The 20322-nt window shown below is 36.3% G+C and overlaps 1 protein-coding gene across 1 annotated transcript; it reads left to right on the forward strand.

Annotated features, from left to right (window-relative positions):
- Nucleotides 1–14889: 14889 nt before the first annotated feature.
- LOC123266824 lies at nucleotides 14890–15751 on the forward strand. The gene is made up of 2 exons (XM_044731268.1): nucleotides 14890–14986; nucleotides 15084–15751. The coding sequence occupies exons 1-2, from the start codon at nucleotides 14914–14916 to the stop codon at nucleotides 15536–15538; spliced, it is 528 nt and encodes a 175-aa protein (XP_044587203.1). The 5' UTR covers nucleotides 14890–14913; the 3' UTR covers nucleotides 15539–15751.
- Nucleotides 15752–20322: the final 4571 nt, after the last annotated feature.

Genomic DNA, 20322 nt, shown 5'->3' on the forward strand with positions numbered 1-20322 from the left:
AGGTTTTGTCTGGATTCAAACCTCCACAACCTTCTTCATGAGCGTCTATCTCTCACCTAACGAAGGGATTAGTGTGTTCCGACAGAAACTGGAAAATATAGAAAATGCGGTCACTAAGTTCAACGGCGAAGTCATCGTAGCCAGAGACTTCAACGCTAAATCGGCTGAGTGGGGCGCTGCTTTCTCCGACACCAGAGGTAACGAGGTCGCTGACGTCGCGGCTAGACTCGACCTCATAGTGCTGAACACCGGGAGCACTACGACCTTTAGAAGACCAGGGTACCAAGAGTTCATCCTCGACATTTCGTTGGCGACTCCAAGGACTGCCAACATGATCGAAGACTGGACTGTATCCGAAGAATACAGTGGCAGTGACCACCAGTTTGTGACATTCAACGTTGGATTGTCATCTACTCCGGTTTCACAACGCGACCTTTCTAAGCGGAAGTGGAATGCCAGAAGGCTTGATCCAGAGGCATTGCGAGCTTCACTTGCACATTGTCCATAAGTCTCCTGCCTTAATGGACAGCATTGTAGCGGAGCTTTTCCCCAAACACCCACTGCGGGTGAAGAAACACTACGCTAAAAACAGCGAAGGAACACCCTTCACAACTAAGGAACTACAAGACGCGACCAAGTCACTCAAAACAGGAAAGGCACCTGGACTTGATGGCATCCCGGCAGCGTTGATCAAGATTGTAGCCCTGGAATATCCAGACATACTCCTGAACACCTACAACGCATGCTTGGCAACTGGCACGTTTCCCGCGGTCTGAAAGCGGCAGAGATTGGTTCTTTTAGACAAAGGAAAGGGAACCCCCGTAACACCTTCGTCTTTCTGGAAAACTGCTCGAGAAGCTCATACAAGGGAGACTTCGCAACAACATCGACCGTGCTGGAGGTTTTGCCACCAACCAGCATGGCTTCCGGAAAGTTCGTTCGACAGTCGGAGCGATCGAGAAAGTTATAAAGACAGCAACACAAGCATGGTCTGGTAGCCTCAAAGCTCGTAAAGTATGTCTCCTCCTCACGCTAGATGTCAAAAACGCATTTAACAGCGCAAATTGGAGAGACATTTTAGATGCTCTGAAGCACAAGTTTGACGTGGAGCCAGAGAATTTGGCACTAGTCGACAACTACCTGGACGAAAGAAAGCTAATAGCGGAAACTACGGAAGGCCCACAAAAATACGCCATAACGGCTGGCGTACTGCAAGACTCAATAATGGGGCCCGATCTATGGAATGCGGACTACGACGAGCTTCTTGAAATCTCGTTACCAAAGCAAGTAGAGCTAACGGGCTTTGCAGACGACGTTGCGGCCCCGATAGTAGTAGACAGCGTAGAAGAGGCCGAATTACTGGTTCGGGAAACCACTGACGCCGTCGAGACCTGGCTTGATAAACACCACCTGAAACTCGCCAAGTATAAAACCGAGATGGTTGTTCTGACGGGTAAAAAATGGTTCCCAAAACCATTCGCTGTGGACATGGAAGGAACAACACTGACTTCAACAAGGGCCCTGCGCTATCTAGGGGTAATGATAGACGAGAAACTATCTTTCCGCGAACACCTTGACAGTGTATGCAAGAAAGCCAGCAAGACGATGTCTAGCCTAGCAAGAATCATGACCAACACTATGGGACCAAGAACCAAAAAGAGAAGAGTTCTTCTAGAAGTAGTCCACTCGGTACTGCTTTATGGAGCAGAAATATGGGCAGGCATATTGAAAAAGAAGACCTACCGACGAAAAATAGCAGCAGTATGCGGCCCTCATTGGGCAATCCCTTTTAGGCCCCAATGGGGAAATCCCCATCAGAACCCAATCTAAATTTTGAAAGAAAAAATATTATGATTTTTGAAAAGATTAAAAATAATTTAGGATCATATACTCATATTATATTAGACCTTATTAGTAAATTTAATTTGAATTGAAATGAAATCGTTGATCGAAAAAATCTTTGTCGTGAGTTGGGCTCGAACTTGCTTCCTTTGGGTCCTTAGTCCTTAACCTTACCGCTGGCCCAAGCAGGAGTTCTGATGAAGAAAGTTCCTATCTCGTATACATGAACTTTACCGGTTGACTGAGACATTATTTATGTTACGCTCAAGCTTTAAGAAATTGTTTTTTTTTTTTATTTATCCACTTTACTGACGTGAAAATACAATTTTTGTATAAATTAAATAAAAAATTTAAGAATAAAAAAAAAAATTTACCGAAAAATGTAAAAAAATTGAAAAAATCAAAAATAAAATTCCTTAAAACTATTCGATTGAATTTGAAATCCCCCTTTTACTAACACAAAAAATTTTTTTTTGAAAATTAAAATTTTTTTGAAATGCAAATGATTTTTTAAAATTTTATTATATGGATAAAAATTTAGTTATGAAAAAGTTTAATTTTTTTTACAACATAAATTCTTTTGCAAATGCGAATCCTCAAAAGTTGGATATTTTTCAAAAATTGAATTTTTCATACTGATAATAAAAATTATCTTCAATTGAAATATTTTTTTATACTGAGAAGAAAAAATTCTGAGTATGAATCTTGTTTCAGCACCATCAAAATGTATTTCAGTCTAAAAACTCACACAGAAAGAACAATTCCTTTACTGGAGAATAAAATTCTTGGCTCAAGAAAATTTTCGGATTCCTAAAGGAAGACCGAAGTTGTGTTGGCCGAAGTAAAAATTTTTTTTGAAATTCTATTCTTGGTGGAAGTAGTTTTTTCTTAATTCAACTTATCATAAATACTTGATCCAATAAATTTTTATATTTGATCAAGATTTTTAGATGCTTTAGGAAAGCAGCGTCACTTACTTCAGTTAAGAAAAAAATTTCCTCACCTTGAGAAAATTTTTCTCTTCAATATTTGATACCTATTTTGTATTATTTTTGCGTGCAATTATACATTTTGAATAAAAAAAAAATGATTCAATATTATTTGATCTTCCCATTTGACATGTTGATCAATAAAAATATTAATGAAAATTAACTTCTATCGAGATATTTAATTTTTTGGAGCAAGAGAGAAATTTTCTCAAGATAAGAATTTACTTCTATCAAGAACTAAATTTTTTGGAAAAAGAGGCTAAATTTTCCTAAAACAACAAGATTTTGTAGATAATAAATAATATCAATAAAAATCTAAATACATATTTGTTATTTTATTACGTAATGAATAATAAATTCTCAGTGACCAATGGACAAAATATTCCTTCAAGTTCGAAAAATTGAATTAGGTTCACTAACGTGCTGATATAACCATAGATATACAATAATTAAATGATTTTTTTAAGCAACTTACATAGTACATCAGATAATTTAATTAATTTTTTTAAATGCTGTAAAACATTTGAAACGTTTGTTGAAACCAAATCCATGTAATGATTCATCAATGCAAATGCTTATTCAGATTTTAAATTTTTCAATCTGTTTTTTTTTTCTCAATCACAATTAAGTTTTTAATAATTAGCGTTAATTTAAAAATTTTAAGATTCAGTCACATATCAGTATTTTGAGAGTCCATTACGTCTTGAAGTCATTTAGAGTTTTAAAAGTTTCATACTCTTAAAAGAAGATAGAAATGAAAATAATCAAATGACCTTATAAAAAAATGACCTTATATAAAAGAGTTATAAGGACAGTCAGAACAAAAATAGATTTTTTTTGCATTTTTTCAGAGTATACAGGGTAATCCAAAATTACTTTTTTCTCCTGCCTAAGCCGAAAGTTCAAATACCTTCCGCTTGCAGCCGGAATAAAGCAGCAGTTTCTATCCTCGGAATAAATGAACGCGCACGCGCAATAGTGCCTACATCGGCTCTCACGCATTGTACGTTCTTCTCTTTAACACATACTTTTTCCGTCAGCACTTCATGTTGCGTCATTAGTGCAATATACTATAATTATAATAAAAATAATGTAATTTGGTGATAATGTGATTTATGATAATGTTTAGTGGAAATTTAGTGATAATGTTATAGTTTTAAAATTTCAAAAATTATCATATTGTACCAAAAAAAGGTTGATTTACATAAAATATGTTAAATCACCAAGTCACTAGAATTATTCTTATATTAAAATTATCATCTAATATTATTATTAAGATTATCCATAATTATTATGAAATGAATGCTTATAATTACTATTAATATTTATCAAAATGATTATTTAAAGTTATAATAAAAATTATTCTGTTATTTTCATAACACTAATTATTTTTTTTAATATCTTTACTTAAATAATAATTTTAAATTGTATTTCTTCTTCACTGGGGGGGGCTCCGCCCCAACCCCTCGGGGCTTCGCCCCTGGACCCCTTCCATGATTACCTACGATGCTATTGCATTAAAAGATTCGCAAACTTTCGGCTTGGCAGGAGAAAAAATAGTATGTGTGACACGGGACGAAAGTACTACATCCTCACCCGCGTGTTTGCCACCCTCGCCTTCGGCTCGGGTGGCAATCACACACGCGGGACAGAATGTAGTACTTTCGTCCCTTGTGGCACAATATACTATTACAGCGAAGATATTCGAATAGAGGAAACGATTCTGAGCAGAAAACTTCTTAGTCGTTACTGAAAATTCTGAGTAGTTTTTGAGTTATTCAAAATTTTCGTTGACCAATCAGATACGAGATTTAACATTTAAAAAAAAATACAAAAGAATAAATTATAAATTTGGCTGCGTTGCGATTTCCAACTTCACGTTTTACTTTTGTTTGTTTACTTTTTTTAAATAATTCTAATTTTTAAGAGTTTAAACAAATGCAACCTTTAAAATAAAATTAAATACTCAATTTTAAACTTAATTTCAAAATTTAAGGAAGCTATTGAATTAATAAATGGATAGGTAATCAAAGATAAAAATTAATTTCTTGTAGACAATTAAGAGAATGAATCCCATGTTACTTATAAGGTTAAAGACGATAACGTTAATCAAGAAAATAAGAAGGGTAATACAGGCTGTCTATCAGGATATTTATAAAGACTCTTATTAGGAAAATTAAAAAGACAACACCTAGGCTGCTTATCAGGATAATTTTAAGGACTTTTAACAGGAAAACTAAGACAACAAAATCCAGACTGCTTATCAGGATATTTTTAAAGAAAATTTAAAGGAAAAAATTCAGGCTGCATATCAAGATAATTATCAGGACTCTTATCAGGAAAATTAAAAGGACAAAATCTAGGCTACTTCTCAGAATAATTTTAAGGCCTTTGACCGGGCCGAGGACGAGGATGACTTCCAGGTTGCTTATCAGGATAATTTTAAGGACTCTTTTAAGGAAAATTATAAGTATAAAATCCACGCTTTTTATCAGGACAATTATAAGAACTCTTATCAGGAAAATTAAAAGGATAATATCCAGGCTGCTTATCGATATTATTATAAGCACTCTTATCAGGAAAATTGTAAGGCCGAAATCCAGGCTACTTATCAGAATAATTTGAAGGACTTTTATCAGGCCGAAGACGTAGATGACTGCCAGGCTGCTTATCAGGATAATTTTAAGGACTCTTAGCAGAAAAACAAACGGGAGACAGTCCAGGCTATTGAAGGGTATAATAATAAGGACTTTTATCAGGTGGAGTACAAGGACAAATTTCAGGGTTCTTATCAGAATAATAATAAGGACTCTTATCAGATGGATTACGAGAACAATTTCCAGGCATCCTATAAGGATAACTAACATTACATTATAATGACTGCATTATTATCTATAGTAAAAATTTTATTAACATATGAAATTTATAACGTCAGTGAACAAATCTACTATAGAAATTGTTCAAAATGTCCTCCATTATTTTGGATACAACAACGAAGACGCTTGACGAAGTTCGTTGCGCAGTTATCGACCATCTCCTGTGTGATTTCTCTCAGACTATCCGTGACTTTGTCTCGCAGAGTATCAACGTCGTCAACGGGATGACGGTAAACATTGGCCTTTACATAGCCCCATACAAAATAATCCAACGGATTGAGATCTGGTGATCTTGGAGACCAATCTATTATTCCACCTCGACCGATATAGCGATTGGGAAAATTTGCATGAAGCCATGCTTGCGAAGCTCCTGCTGTATGAGCCGGAGCGCCGTCTTGTTGAAACCACATTTCTTCATAAATCCTCCGCGGAATTCCTGCTTCTCGACATTCTTGCCGTAAATGTTGATCGAGAAAATCTACATATATTTCTGATGTTAAATTTTCTTCGAATTCATAAGGACCAACCTATAATAAATTTTGTTGTTAGAACTTTACAAATCAAAAATTAGTTGAAGACAATTATTATAATAAATTTAATTTACAATCGTGCGTTGGCCAAAGTGGATTCCGGCCCAGATTTTAATCGAAAACCGGTCTTGGTGATTCCGAACAATAGTGCAGTGGGGATTTTCTTGAGCATACCAGTGGAAATTTCGGGTATTCCAAAACTTATTCCGGCCAAACTTACTTTCATCAGTAAACAGAATTTTTTTGAAAAAATCTTCATCGTTTTCGAAACGATTCAAGAGTTCCTGACAAAAAGCCATACGAACTGGATAATCCTCGGGCTTCAACTCTTGAACTCGTTGATAATGATACGCGTGAAGCTTTTCATCTTTCAGTGTTCGTTGGACGGTGCCAAAAGACAAATGCAGTTGCTGAGTAACTCCACGAATACCGATCTCTGGATCTTCCTCAACGGCCTCAATGATAGCCTCTTCGTTCTCATTATTTCGTGCACGACGTGGTGCACCAGCTTCTCGGTGATTTGGTAAAACATTACCAGACTCACGTAATCGGCTGACTGCACTAAGGATCACTGGAGAACTTGGATGCCGCCGATTCGGGAATCTCTCTGCATACCTGCGCCGTGCTTCAGCAGCATTACAATTGGCCATACCATACAGGAGGATCATATCAGCATACTCTTGAGCAGTATATTCAGCCATAATACAGATATTGTTTGAGAAAAATCGATTTATGAATATTTAAATTCTTAAGTAAATTATTAATTGTAATGACAGATACACACCGAATTAATTGATTGACATAAATAAAAGATAAGCGATCGCAACGCGAACGTAGTAATAAGCGTGCTCTTTTGTTCTGAATGAACGAATAAAAAAAAGAAGACTAAAATGTAGGATACGAGGAAGATCATACAGAAGGACCATAAGAAGAATGATTAAAACGACAATATGCAGAGATTTTAAACGCGTAGACAACTTAAAACACTCGAAAGAATCAATTGATGATCAAATCTAGATTGTTAAAGAAAGGAAAACGTTCTAAGAGTTAAATTGGAGGATAACATGAAGGCAACAAAATTGAAAGCTTAGCAGGATAATATTCAGGATAAATTTGAACGACTAAACTGAAGGAGAATCCGAAAGATGATTTTACTGGATAAAGTTTAGGTTAAACTGCAGGAGTAAAAATCATGTTATCAAGCTTAGATTAAAAGACAATTGGCCGAATATTCAAAAAAACACAATGTGGAGGCTAGCAAGATCGAATTAAAAAATTCTTAGAGGTTAATAATAAGGGTATTGCTGGTAATCTCGCTCACGGTCTCGCTCATAATCTTGCTCGTGGTCTCGCTCATGATCTCGCTCGTGGTCTCGCTCATGATCTCACTCATGATCTCACTCGTGGTCTCGCTCATGGTCTCGCTCGTGGTCTCGCTCGTGGTCTCGCTCATGGTCTCGCTCGTGGTCTCGCTCATGATCTTGCTCATGATCCCGCTCATAGTCTAGCTCGTGATCTCGCTCACAGTCTAGCTCGTGATCTCGCTCATGATCTCGCTCATGGTCTCGCTCATAGTCTCGCTCATGATCTTGCTCATGGTCTCGCTCATGATCTCGCTCATGGTCTCGCTCATGATCTCGCTAATGATCTCGCTCGTGGCCTCGCTCATGATCTCGCTCGTGGTCTCGCTCATGATCTCGCTCGTGGTCTCGCTCATGGTCTCGCTCGTGGTCTCGCTCATGATCTTGCTCATGATCTCGCTCATAGTCTAGCTCGTGATCTCGCTCACAGTCTAGCTCGTGATCTCGCTCATGATCTCGCTCATGGTCTCGCTAATGACCTCGCTCGTGCTTCCGCTAATGATCTCACTCGTGGTCTCGCTCATGATCTCGCTCGTGGTCTCGCTCATGATCTCGCTCGTGGTCTCGCTCGTGGTCTCGCTCATGATCTCACTCGTGCTCCCGCTAATGATCTCGCTCATGGTCTCGCTTATGATCTCGCTCGTGGTCTCGCTCATGATCTCGCTCGTGGTCTCACTCATGATCTCGCTCGTGGTCTCGCTCATGGTCTCGCTCGTAGTCTCGCTCATGGTCTCGCTCATGATCTCGCTCATGGTCTCGCTCATGATCTTGCTCATGGTCTCACTCATGGTCTTGCTCATGATCTCGCTCGTGGTCTCGCTAATGATCTCGCTTGTGGTCTCGCTTATCGTCTCGTTTGTTGTCTTGTTTGTCATCTCCCTAATACGTATCCAACCTATCTATTTATCTATAATATTTCTGAAATTATTTAAAACTTGAAATAACTCTACTCAATTATATGGAATTTTATAAAGTTGGAGTTTCGGATCTCAGCCCTAAAAATAATGTTAATTTTTTAATTTCACCTTGCATAGTGATCTAGATATTGTTCTTAAAATAGGCATTTTTTTCTACAATTTTTTTATTTTTCTGACATTTATCGTAAGCTACTCTCTTAAAATGAATGAGTAGAATTTTACAGTGAAATCAGTAAATTTCAGTTTCCTGATAAGAGTCCTTTTTATTATCCTGAGAAGTAACCTGGAAGTTGTCCTATTTGTTTTCCTGATAAGACTCATTATTACCTTGATAAATAGCCTGGTCCTTATCCTGTTAGTTTTCCTGATAAGGTCCTTACTATTACCCTGTAGCCTCGATAAGCAGCCTGGGAATTTGTCCTTTTACTTTACCTAATAAAAGTCCTTATTTTTATCTTGATAAGTAGCCTAGAATTTGTCCTTATACTTCGTCTGATATGAGTCCTTTTTATTATTCTGACAATTGACTTAGAATCTTTCATTTTTATAATTTACAATAAATTAATTTTTATCTTTGATTACCTATCCATTCATTAATTCAATAACTTCTTTAAATTTTAAAATTAAGTTTAAAATTGAGTATTTTATTTTATTTTATTTTTTAGGCGCGCAATAGCCTATCGGATCCGGCCCTTGCTTACCAAAGCATTGGATCGGGTTCGAGTCCGGCGTACACCAATGAATATTTTCAATATTTAAGTGTATTATACTGCTCAGCCCAAGAAATAAAACGAGTTCCAATCTCAAAAGTTTACCCCCTAACGTAGTCGCTCACGACCTTAGTAGTTTATGCGACTTTAAACAAAATTAAGAAAAAAAAATTTTATTTTAAAGGTTACATTTGTTTAAACTCTTAAAAATTAGAATTATTTAAAAAAAGTAAACAAACAAAAGTAAAACGTGAAGTTGGAAATCGCAACGCAGCCAAATTTATTATTTATTATTTTGTATTTTTTTTTAAATGTTAAATCTCACATCCGATTGGTCAACGAAAATTTTGAATAACTCAAAAACTACTCAAAATTTTCAGTAACGACTAAGAAGTTTTCTGCTCAGAATCGTTTTCTCTATTCGAATATCTTCGCTGTAAAAGTAATTTTGGATCACCCTGTATATAATAATAATTCTGTATCGATTTGTAAAAAATGAGATTGTTGCATCATACAGTTTTGGAAATATTTAATTTTAAAGTTAGAATTTTTTAGAGTTTATACATTGCACTATAGGAGAAAAGAAAAAAATTTTCTAGTATACTTGATTATAACTCAAAAACTTTACGTAATATTTCCATAAAAACTAAACTAACGCTAAACAAAAACTATTAATTTTTTTGAAAAAAGGTTTCATTTATGGTGACCATATAAATTTTTAAATATTATTAAAAAATGAGTACAATATTCAAAAATAGTCATGAGTAAAAGTGTATAAGGAATAGTAATGTAATTAATATTTTCTTTGTCTATCTTTTTGTCACAAAAATTTGTTAACTTAATTGACATAATTTTTAGTTAATTGAAGTGAAGCTATTTTTGTTTACTGATAGTAAAACAGTAATAATCTATACTTATCTCTCAAAAAATTTATTATTAACTATAATAAAACAAATAGTTTAAAAGGACTCCTCGAGATAAAAAATGCATGGTTGGAAAACAGCATTATTTCTTTCCAGCGTATAGTAGGTTTCAAATCCGAACGAAAGCCTCAAAATCCTCATTGAGGAGTATGAGGATCAAATGAGAATTCTAATATGCTTAAAGCATGTACAGTGATCATCTAAACAACTACATGCGTAGTATAGAGTAGTCGATTAGGTTTAGGCTTAGAGAGCGTAGAGTTCCGTGTTCGAGTCCGAGCGTCGGACGATTTTAAATTAATTTAATTTCGATACCTAGGGAAACAAGAAAGGTAAACGTGTTAAGTATATGAAACGATAATCTGAACACCCACATTGAAACAACAATCCCAAGAAAAAAAAAATTTTTATAGCTTTGTCATCTGTAAATTCACCTATGCTATTGGAGGTGTGAATATGGTAGACGCCATCTGCTGTGTAGAGTGTGAACAGTAAGGGGGCTGAAACTAGCCTTTGTCCTGTTACGGCCCCGTGTAACTTGTGTGGATTTTCCTGTTATTATTATTTCCTTACAAGGGAGATGTGTTGTGAAATTAATGCAATAACTCTCTCACACTTGATTATCCCTACTCTCGGTACCTCAGACTGTGTCGTGCTCTCCCAAAACAACCTGACATCAATTTGATATAATTTTTCTACGATAACTAATCATACGCCGGTAAAGTAACCACCCGAGTCAAAATTCGAGTCCCGTTTTGACCGTAAAAATGTCCCAACTCTTTGAAGTCTAATATGCCGCTGAAAATCGAGTCTGTTTTGACCGTACAAGACGGTATCGGAGAATAAGTCCGGTTAAAATAGGCGTACACAGGTACACAGGCGTACACAGATAACTGAAACATTTGTTCTGGTAACAAATGGGTGTAGTTACAGCAACAAATCCATCAGTTGCATTAACAAAATGTTTCAAGTTGTACTAACAAACCAATTTGCTAATTCACAAAATCAATTTGTTGCCCTAACGAAATCATTTTGTTGCTGTCACAAAACGACTTTGTTGCTGTTACAAAATGATTTTGTTGCAATAACAAAACTAATTTGTTGCTAAAATATTTTCCGAATCAGCTATAGCTGATTATAGCATATTTTTAAATCATGTATTCACTTTATTACTTTAACAAATTGTCTTTGTTACTCCAAAAAATTCTTTTTGTTATTTTAATAGAATAATTTTGCTGTTTCAACAAAAAAATTTGTTATACCAACTAAAGTATTTTGTCGAATCAACTTAAAGATTTTGCTATAGTAACGAAACTGTTTTGTTGTTATAATATATCAATAACTTGTTATAAACTAAATTTTGTTATTTTAACTAATAATTTGTTATCCCTATGTTAACAAATTCATTTGTTACCACAAAATATCTTACGTTATCTTAACGAAATTTTTTTCTGCGTGTAGTAATTGTAATAATTGTTAATAACAAATTTTTATGTTAATGACAATTATTATTAATTACTACTACTTATTTCTTATAACAATAATAATTATTATTCATAATAATAATTATTATTGCAGTGATTAAAACAAAAAAAAATAAATAAATGGGATTTCAGTTGGATTTGAACCCGGACCCCTAAGAATTTTAAAATTTAATTTATTATTTATTATTATTATTATTATTATTATCATTATTTCAAGTCTGGTTTGACCGTAATCGTGGTAGAATGGGACAAAACTCTACTACTACTGAGAGAATTTATTGCCTCTTTCAAGAAATACAATAACTTCGGTATACCCCCGGAATAAGTACCAGAAGCAAAATCAGATATTGGTTAACTCTAGCGAATCTATTCATCCGATGTACACCATACTTACTAAAACACATATCAATATGTCGGATACAACAAAAGAACCGTAAAACAATCACCAGCATCGCAAGAAAGACCTTCATATACCAAGTTGGATGAAGTATCGAGTCGGGTATTAAAAAAAAACCATGGGAATTATATATGCGCCGATCCATACAAAAATTCCGAACGACCGAACTTATCCATACACACACAAAGTCGGCTATTGAAAAAACCACGGGAATTACACATGCGTCGATCCAGATAAAAATTCAGAACGACCGAACTTATCCATAACACACCGAGTCGGCTATTGAAAAACCACGAGAATTAATATGCGCAACGGTTCAGACCGAAATTTAGAACTATCGGACTTATCCGTGCACACCAAGTTGGCAAATGAGAAGACCGTGGGAATTATATCTCTACATTGGTTCGTAATAATGTTTATAAGCACCGAGACCTGTCCGTGCTCACCAAGTTGAGTATCAAGAAGATCTCGGAAATTATATCTTTGCTCCAGTTCTGATAAAAAAAATAAAAATTTCGGGAATTACATTTACACACTGAATTAAGTAATAATTTTATGCAAATAATAAACAGCTATCGAGACCGATGATGTATATAAAAACCCCATTTCAGACAACGAGAGCAGCAGTAGAAATCTTAACGTCACGAAGGTTAGTTCGTTGGTAGAAAATTATTAAATTCCTATTATCCTTGCTACTCAAAAAATAGGTAAATTTTACTCAGTTATTCATCTAGTTTATGATTATACCAAGCCGCTTGAAAATAAATAAATCCTAAGCGAAGTGACACGTGTAAGAATCCGACATTCTGGTGTCCCATGAGAACAACGAAACCCTTGCCGCTCCAGTTATCGGGCTTGAGATTTTTATGTTCTTTCCGACATCCGCGTCGTTAAATTAGTAATAAAATCTCTGACAAAATCCTTATTGCATCATTATACCGCAATTATAATAAACTATTCATGGGACCATTCATGCCAATATCTTCCGCGCTGCAGCTGCTGCTAGTGTCACAACAGCTGTCTGAGTACCTCTGTAGGCCTTACAAATCTTAATTGTCCCTAGTGGTATCTCGCAGGTTTCTCCGATTACCGTTCGCAAGGCGGCCTGAATATCCTCCTTGGTTGTGGTATCGTCAAGATCTCGGATTTCGACGTCTTCCTGTGGTCCTTTGCAGATTACCTTCGCGTCTTCTTGGAGGATGCCCGCGATGGTCTTCTGTAAGGTTTGGCCTCGGTCAGTGCTCTTCCTCGAAAGCTTAATCAGCAAGCTCCCGGTCCTAGTTCTTTGGATCTTATCCACAGTATTACGGACCTGTTCGTCAGGGACGTCCTGCTTTAGTCGCTTCAGAATCTCAGCATACTTTGCCGTCTCTGCTGGGCGGATGATCAGTGCGTCCGGCCTGATCCGTTTGCGCGGTTTTTTCCGCTTAGGCTCTGGCCTGGGATCCTTCGGCGGTTGCTTCTGGAGCTTTTCTTTTGCTTGCTCTCTCTTGGACTTCCTTGACTGGACTTTTTACCACTCATTCACCTCCTTTTTTTCGCCGTTTTGTGTTACCGCGTTTTTCGGAGGACTTGGTTTAAGGTCCTTCTTCTTCTTACAAGGGGAGGATACGACCTTGGGGAAACGGATTTGGATAATCTTTGACGCAGTGATAGTACACCATGTGGGTATACTACCTCTGAAATACTAAAGTGCAATACTCAAAAATGGCTGAGAAAAACGCACTCAAAGTTTACTCAGCACTATAATATATTAATAGGTAAATAATTGATACATTAAATTATTCTTTAATAAAATATTTTTTTATTTTCAACTTCATTTCTATAAATTATCTACGGTGTATATCATGAGATATTTGTAATTCATGAATAATTCTTATAACTCTCATATTCATTATAAGTTTAACTGAAAAATATATACCTGCGCCAGACAATAAGAAGGGTCGAATATGGTATGAAGGTACAATAATTCTTGTCCTCGAGTTATTGTAAACTGTACATCGATTCGAGCTCTGTTGGCCCACCGGAAGAATAGTCATGTTGTTGTCCTTGAACCTATGTTAGTCCCACCACTTTTTCAGAAGCTTGACTATAGCAGTTAGTTTCTGAAATGTCATCAAGCGAAGCCAGTTCTTCTCATGGAGATGAAAACACTCCTGATACATCCTTACATAGTGATTTATCGAAGCAACGGCTAAAAGATGGAGTAGTGTATTATGAAGGTTTACTTCTTGAAAGTGATTTAATTGCAAAAACATCTTCTGACACTCTATCTGAAGATGCTATGTTGATTGGTAGAGAATTATATGATAATACGTTAGATATGTTAAATAAAAAGAAGTTCGTAAGCGATCAAGAATTGATTCATGCTCAAGAAGAATGCCCAGACGGAAATTTTGAAGCAGTAGAAGATAATTCAGTTGATGACTATGTTCCAGATGAAAAAAAAAAACAAAAAATGATGGATTATATTCCTCTGGAATATAAAATTAAAGTTTTAAACATAGCAAAAGCTCACCCTTCATGGAAACTAGAGACATTACAAAAAAATGGATGTAGTCATTTGAAGAGAATGGATCATTTGAAAGTATGGGAAAAAGATGTTGAACATGGTGGAACTAAATTTGATAAATATCATGTGATTGATTCTTGGACGTATGACCGCTTCGTCGAAGCAAGACAAAATTATCAACAAGTGACTACACGAAATTTGCAGCAATGGGCTTTAGCTGCAGCCAGCCAGTTTCCTAATCTTCAATTTACAGCGTCCGACCCATGGGTAAAAAAATTTAAACAAAGACACAACATTCGTCAACGCAAAATTACAAAATTTGTAACAGACAAAGAAGTTCATACCATGCCAGAAATTATCGCCTCTGCAGAAATGTTTCGCATTCAAACAAAACAATTGATATCTAACTTCGATAGTGACTTCGTTATTAATACAGATCAAACAGGTATATAAATTTTCTAACGGTAAACTAATTATTTTTTAGTCCATTATTAAATTTAATTGAAGTTAGTCATTGTATTTTTTAAAATTCATATTTTCAGGATGTCAATACCAATCAATGTTTAATAGGACACTGACGGAAAAAGGAAGCAAAACAGTGTTTGCAAAAGTACAAGACATGACCAAGGTGTCACACTCATATACTGCACAATATAGCATAACATTATCTGGAAAATTACTACCACATGTTTTTATTTGTTTGCAAGAGCCTACAGGTGATTTTGGGCCAAGAATAAAGAAAAACGTAGAAGAATATTTAAAAAAATACAAAAATGTTATTGTCACATCATCAAAATCAGGAAAACTGACAACTACTCTCTATAAAAATTTTCTAGAGAAATGTTTAATGCCATATGTTCAAAAAAATAAATTTCTTTTAATTATTGACTCGTGGACAGGACAAGTGAAGCCAGAATTATATGATGAAATATTTCAGGATGATAAAAAATGCCTACATGCACATTTAAAGTTATACCTCCAAAATGTACTCCGTTAGTTCAACCATGTGATGTCTATTTCTATAGACAAGTGAAAAATTTTATCAAACGATTGCAAAGTACCGCTGAACTTCTAGACAAGAATTATGAAATTCATTCCCGAGAGGATTGCATAAAAATTCATTCGATTATTCATCACCAATTGTCAGCGCCAATATTTCGAGACATGATGGAATATGCCTGGTTCGCCAGCGGGCTTTGTGACACAAGAAATTTTTTCACTAATGTCAATGATGGGTGTTTCTCATTAGACCGTTTAAAAATACCGTGCCATTGTAAGAAAGCAGCATTTATTTGTTGTTCTTGGTGTAGAAAAACTTTTTGTTTTTAATGTTTTTATCATAAGTATCACTCAGGATCATGTAATAATATCTCATAATACGTAATTATAAAATATTGCTTTAATTGATTAAAAAAATGTATAATTTTCCATTTAATTTTCGGCTTATTATTTGTTTGTACCACCGCAGATAATTTATAGAAATGAAGTTTAAAATTGAAAAATTTTTTATTAAAGAATAATTTAATGTATCAATTATTTACCTATGAATATATTATAGTGCTGGGTAAACTTTGAGTGTGTTTTTCTCAGCCATTTTTGAGTATTGCACTTTAGTATTTCAGAGGTAGTATACCCACATAGTGTACTACCACTACGTCAAAGATTATCAAAATCGGTTTCCCCAAGGTCGTATCCTCCCCTTGTTAGTACGGCTGGTCATTGAGTCTGGAGAATTTCGCTCCTTCCTTTTCCCAGGCCTGATATCAGTTCCAGTTTCCTCTCCGTCTTCAACAACTGACTCGACGTCACCCTCGCCACCTGTGTCCATCTCTTCGACAAACGTGTCGGCTTTTGCAGGTGAAACCGCTGTCGCACTCGTCTTCATCACGACATTACCGTATTGCTGTTGGATGTCCTGCCACTCTTTGTCCAGTTTCTTGAACCTTCTCAGGGCACTGCAGATGTTCGTCGACTTCGACTTGATCTCCTTGTGGACATTTTGCTTGGTTTGGAGAAAGTCCTGCAGTCCACTGACTAGCTTCTCCAGATGTACCAGAGCATCTGTCCTCTTCATCTTTGCACTAAGTAGCAGTGCGTCTTGCTGGGCATGAGGCCCGTTTTCACTCTTGATTGTTTCCTGTGAATTACTCATTCTTTTTGATTTACCAGCGCATCGTACGGAGTGGAGCGGGTTGCCATAACTAGGAACGGGTGTACCCTCGGAGATAGTACTCCTACCCCAGTTCCCTGAGGCCTATCCGACACTTAGCCAGTCCCGGAATACACGGACGGACTAGACTCGCTCGGAGCGGTGAAGATTCCGATCTCTAACACTCACTGCGTACTTCCTGATCAAGGCCCGAAGTGGCTGGCTCCTGATCCACTGCTGCAACTTACACCTCGGCAGAGCAAGCTCACATCAGCCGTGGCCTGCATTGTCGGAAACTACGATACAGGTTCTGGTCACTCCCAGTGGGTCACAGCAGAGAACGATCGTCTTGCTAGGTCAGTTAGTGTGACCAACCCATTACAGGGGAGTTTTGTCCACGGGAGCTTATTTTGTTTGGTTATTTTGCTTGGCTCCTACCCGCTGTACCTCATCAACTAAGAGATTAAGTGTCATCCAAGGACAGCGAGCATCCTCCCATCCGCTCGGAGAGACGCGCCCGGTAGCAGTTTCTCCTCAGCCCCGAATGCACGCGCGTGCGCGTGTGTGTGTATGTGTGTGTGTGTTTTTTTTTTTTTTTTTTTATCTTAGGGGGGGGAATCCTTCTTACGGATTCCAGGCATAGCTGTTCGGCCTGGATATGTGTGTGTGTGTGTGTGTGTGCGTGGCCGTATGTAAACCTCTCATAACTTTTGAACGGCTTGACCGATTTCATCGCGGTTCGCACCATTCGAAAGGGCTTGACTAAACTTTATCTGCACTTTGGACTGATTCGAATCAGTAGATTTTGAGAAATCTCAAAAAAACTACAAAAAAAAATTTTTTGAAATGTGGTTTTTTTGGAATTACTTTTAAATGGCTTTACCGATCAATTCCAAAATCTAATCAGCTCTTAAGATCAAAAAACCACGTCTGTCACCGGTGAAAATTGGTTGATTCGTTCGTGATTTATCGTTGTCGAAAAAAAAAACCGAAAAAAGTGTTTTTTCGGAATTACTTCGAAATTACTGACTCGATCAATTTAAACTTAATGATCCTCCATAGGGCTTTGAAAACTGCGTCAAATGCCGCCAACCGTATGGAATCAGTTTATTTATTCAAAAGTTATTGCCGTTTGAAAATTCAAAAAATTGTGTTTTATTAAACTGCTATTAGAGTTTTGAGCTCGGAGAGCTCAAAATGACACAATAATCATATTTTTGAGCTCGAAGAGCTCAAAAACGTAATGTGTAACTTTGAGCGCTTAAGTACAAAATGAGCGGGAAGTTGCAGGGATGGCCTTTAGAGTCAACCGTCATCCTAATTTTTTTTTATTGCTCTTACAACATCTGCTGTCGCTCATTCGTGCCTGACCTAACCCAAGTAATGACCCCGTTTTTAATCACTTACGCAGTGTGTAGCTTCGTGTAACCTTGGCATACAATTACTCATAGGCGTGGTTCCCACCTCCCGAGACATATAATCTCCAGTGATTAGTCTCAAATTTAAAGAACTGTCATAATTGTCACGTTATTAACATCCAGACGTAACAGTCCCACTCCAGAGTTGACCAATTCCGGTTCTGTTAGCCCGTCGTTAGTAACGAAGTATAGTTTGCGCTATTTAATTAAGAAGTAGAAAAAGAGACAGTACGTGAGAGGAAGGCCTGTTTCTATCATGATTTGGAGGAGAATGTTTGGGTTGACGTGGTCGAAAGCGCCTTTGATGTCTAAAAAAGCAGTAATGGTATACTCTCCTTAAACAAATCCGGTGTAAATTTTGCCGATGAGTATTGCCAGGTTGATCACGTTGCTTTTACCTGGTCTAAAGCCGAATTGTGTGGCAGGGAGCTTAGATTTGTGTTCCAGTGACCACGTAGTTCGATCTACTATAATCCTTTCCATTATTTTGAGGAAGTAAGGCGCAAAAGAGCAATCGGCCTGAATTTTCCTGTGTCTCCTTTAGGTAATAAGTAGACCAAGTGCTCAGTCCATGCCGTAGGCTATTTCCTGAGTCTAAGGAAATTGTTATAGCAGTCAAGAATCTGTAGTCTTATATGCTCTGAGAGGCATTTTATAATATCATAGCTAATTTGATCTAGGCCTGGGCTTGTTCCCGCTTTGCTTCGGATAATGGCAGAGCTTTATTCCGTTAGTGTGATCGATGAGACTGGGAAGTCCTCGGCTACGGGCTGGGTAACATTCGAGTCTTAACTGATTAGTTGTTGAGCTATCGAGTTGTATAAAATGATATTTAGTATCTATATGTTTTGTTCTCTTGCTAAACTTATTGTTGGTAGCTCAACAATTTGAATACAGCTTTGGTTATCTGCATAATATGTTAATTTTAACGAGTTTTGCTTTATAATATTTTTGATAAGATAACATCCAAATCCCTTCATGACAGGCTTCACCTAATGCGATGTATTCTGCTTTAGTTGACGACAGCGCAACGCGACACACCCAATTTATACGTCCGCCCAATAGAAAATAGACATAACCGATGTGAAATTTTCTTTCGATGATGTATCCGGTCCAATCAGCATCAGCGTAACCTTCGATTGATTCGTTGTCGAATTTTCTGTCTAGCTTCAGTTTGTAGTCCTTCCTTCCCATTAAATACCGCAAAATTCTTTTACCTTCAGCTTACTCAGATTATATTGGATTATTATTGAACTGATTTAACGTCACAATACTAGTTGTTTTATCAGGTCATGTGATGGTTGCAATGTACAATAAAGATCCTATAAGCTGCTGGTAATTCTCCATCATCTACATCTGTTTGTCATTGGTTCTTACTTTGATGTAACCGGAATCGAATGGTATTTTAAAATAATACGCATCTTGAGTTTCTAAACTAGTTGCAATTTATTATTATAATTTGATTAATGTATATAATAAATACCTTTGTTTCTCATCACTTGGACTCCTAGATGGTGATTTACAACTCCTAAATCCGTTATAGGAAAACGTTTTATAAGACTTTTAGCAGTTCTTTCTATGACTTCATTTGTCTTCGCATAAATAAGGATGTCGTCGACACACACAATGAGGTCAATTTGATCTTCGCCCATCGTTAAAATGGAAAGGACAAATTTGAACGCATGAGATATCAGAAAATCACGATATTGTTTTAACGGGGTATTTTCTTCAAACGTTATTAATTAATTTTTCTGGTATGCGTAAGATGCTTTGTGCTCCCGTTCAAGCAGCAGAAAAACGTAATCAATTTTTCAACAAAGTTTTTCAAACTGTTATTACAGTTGATAGCTTTTTTAATTTTACTGTGACTTTAATATGTTTTTCGCACTATTCAGAAAATTTCCATGTATTAAGGTATCATTTACTGATCATAGGTATCATTTAATGATCATTCATCTCCAATTCGATTTTCAAAATCCGTGGTGAAACCAGTAACTTACCGGTTTTTTGAAAATCATTGATTTTCATAGCAGGAAGTTAAAAATGAAATAAAACTTACAATTGTGGAAATTCAAACTGATTAGTAATGGATAAATGGTCATTTGAAATTTGAAACATTAATTATTACATAGGCACAAAATTAATAAATATTTTTTTAATTCAACGCCTCGCAAGTATTTAACAAATAACAGCTGTCAACCTGCGTGAAAATCA

This window comes from Cotesia glomerata, linkage group LG6 (genome assembly GCF_020080835.1).
Source record: "Cotesia glomerata isolate CgM1 linkage group LG6, MPM_Cglom_v2.3, whole genome shotgun sequence".
Taxonomy (NCBI): domain Eukaryota; kingdom Metazoa; phylum Arthropoda; class Insecta; order Hymenoptera; family Braconidae; genus Cotesia; species Cotesia glomerata.

Bases quoted from the DNA above. Each gene is read 5' to 3' on its own strand.
- LOC123266824 (XM_044731268.1), top strand. From the start codon at position 14,914: ATGTTTCGCATTCAAACAAAACAATTGATATCTAACTTCGATAGTGAC. The intron at 14,987-15,083 runs GTATATAAATTT...TCATATTTTCAG, and splicing joins TATTAATACAGATCAAACAG to GATGTCAATACCAATCAATG.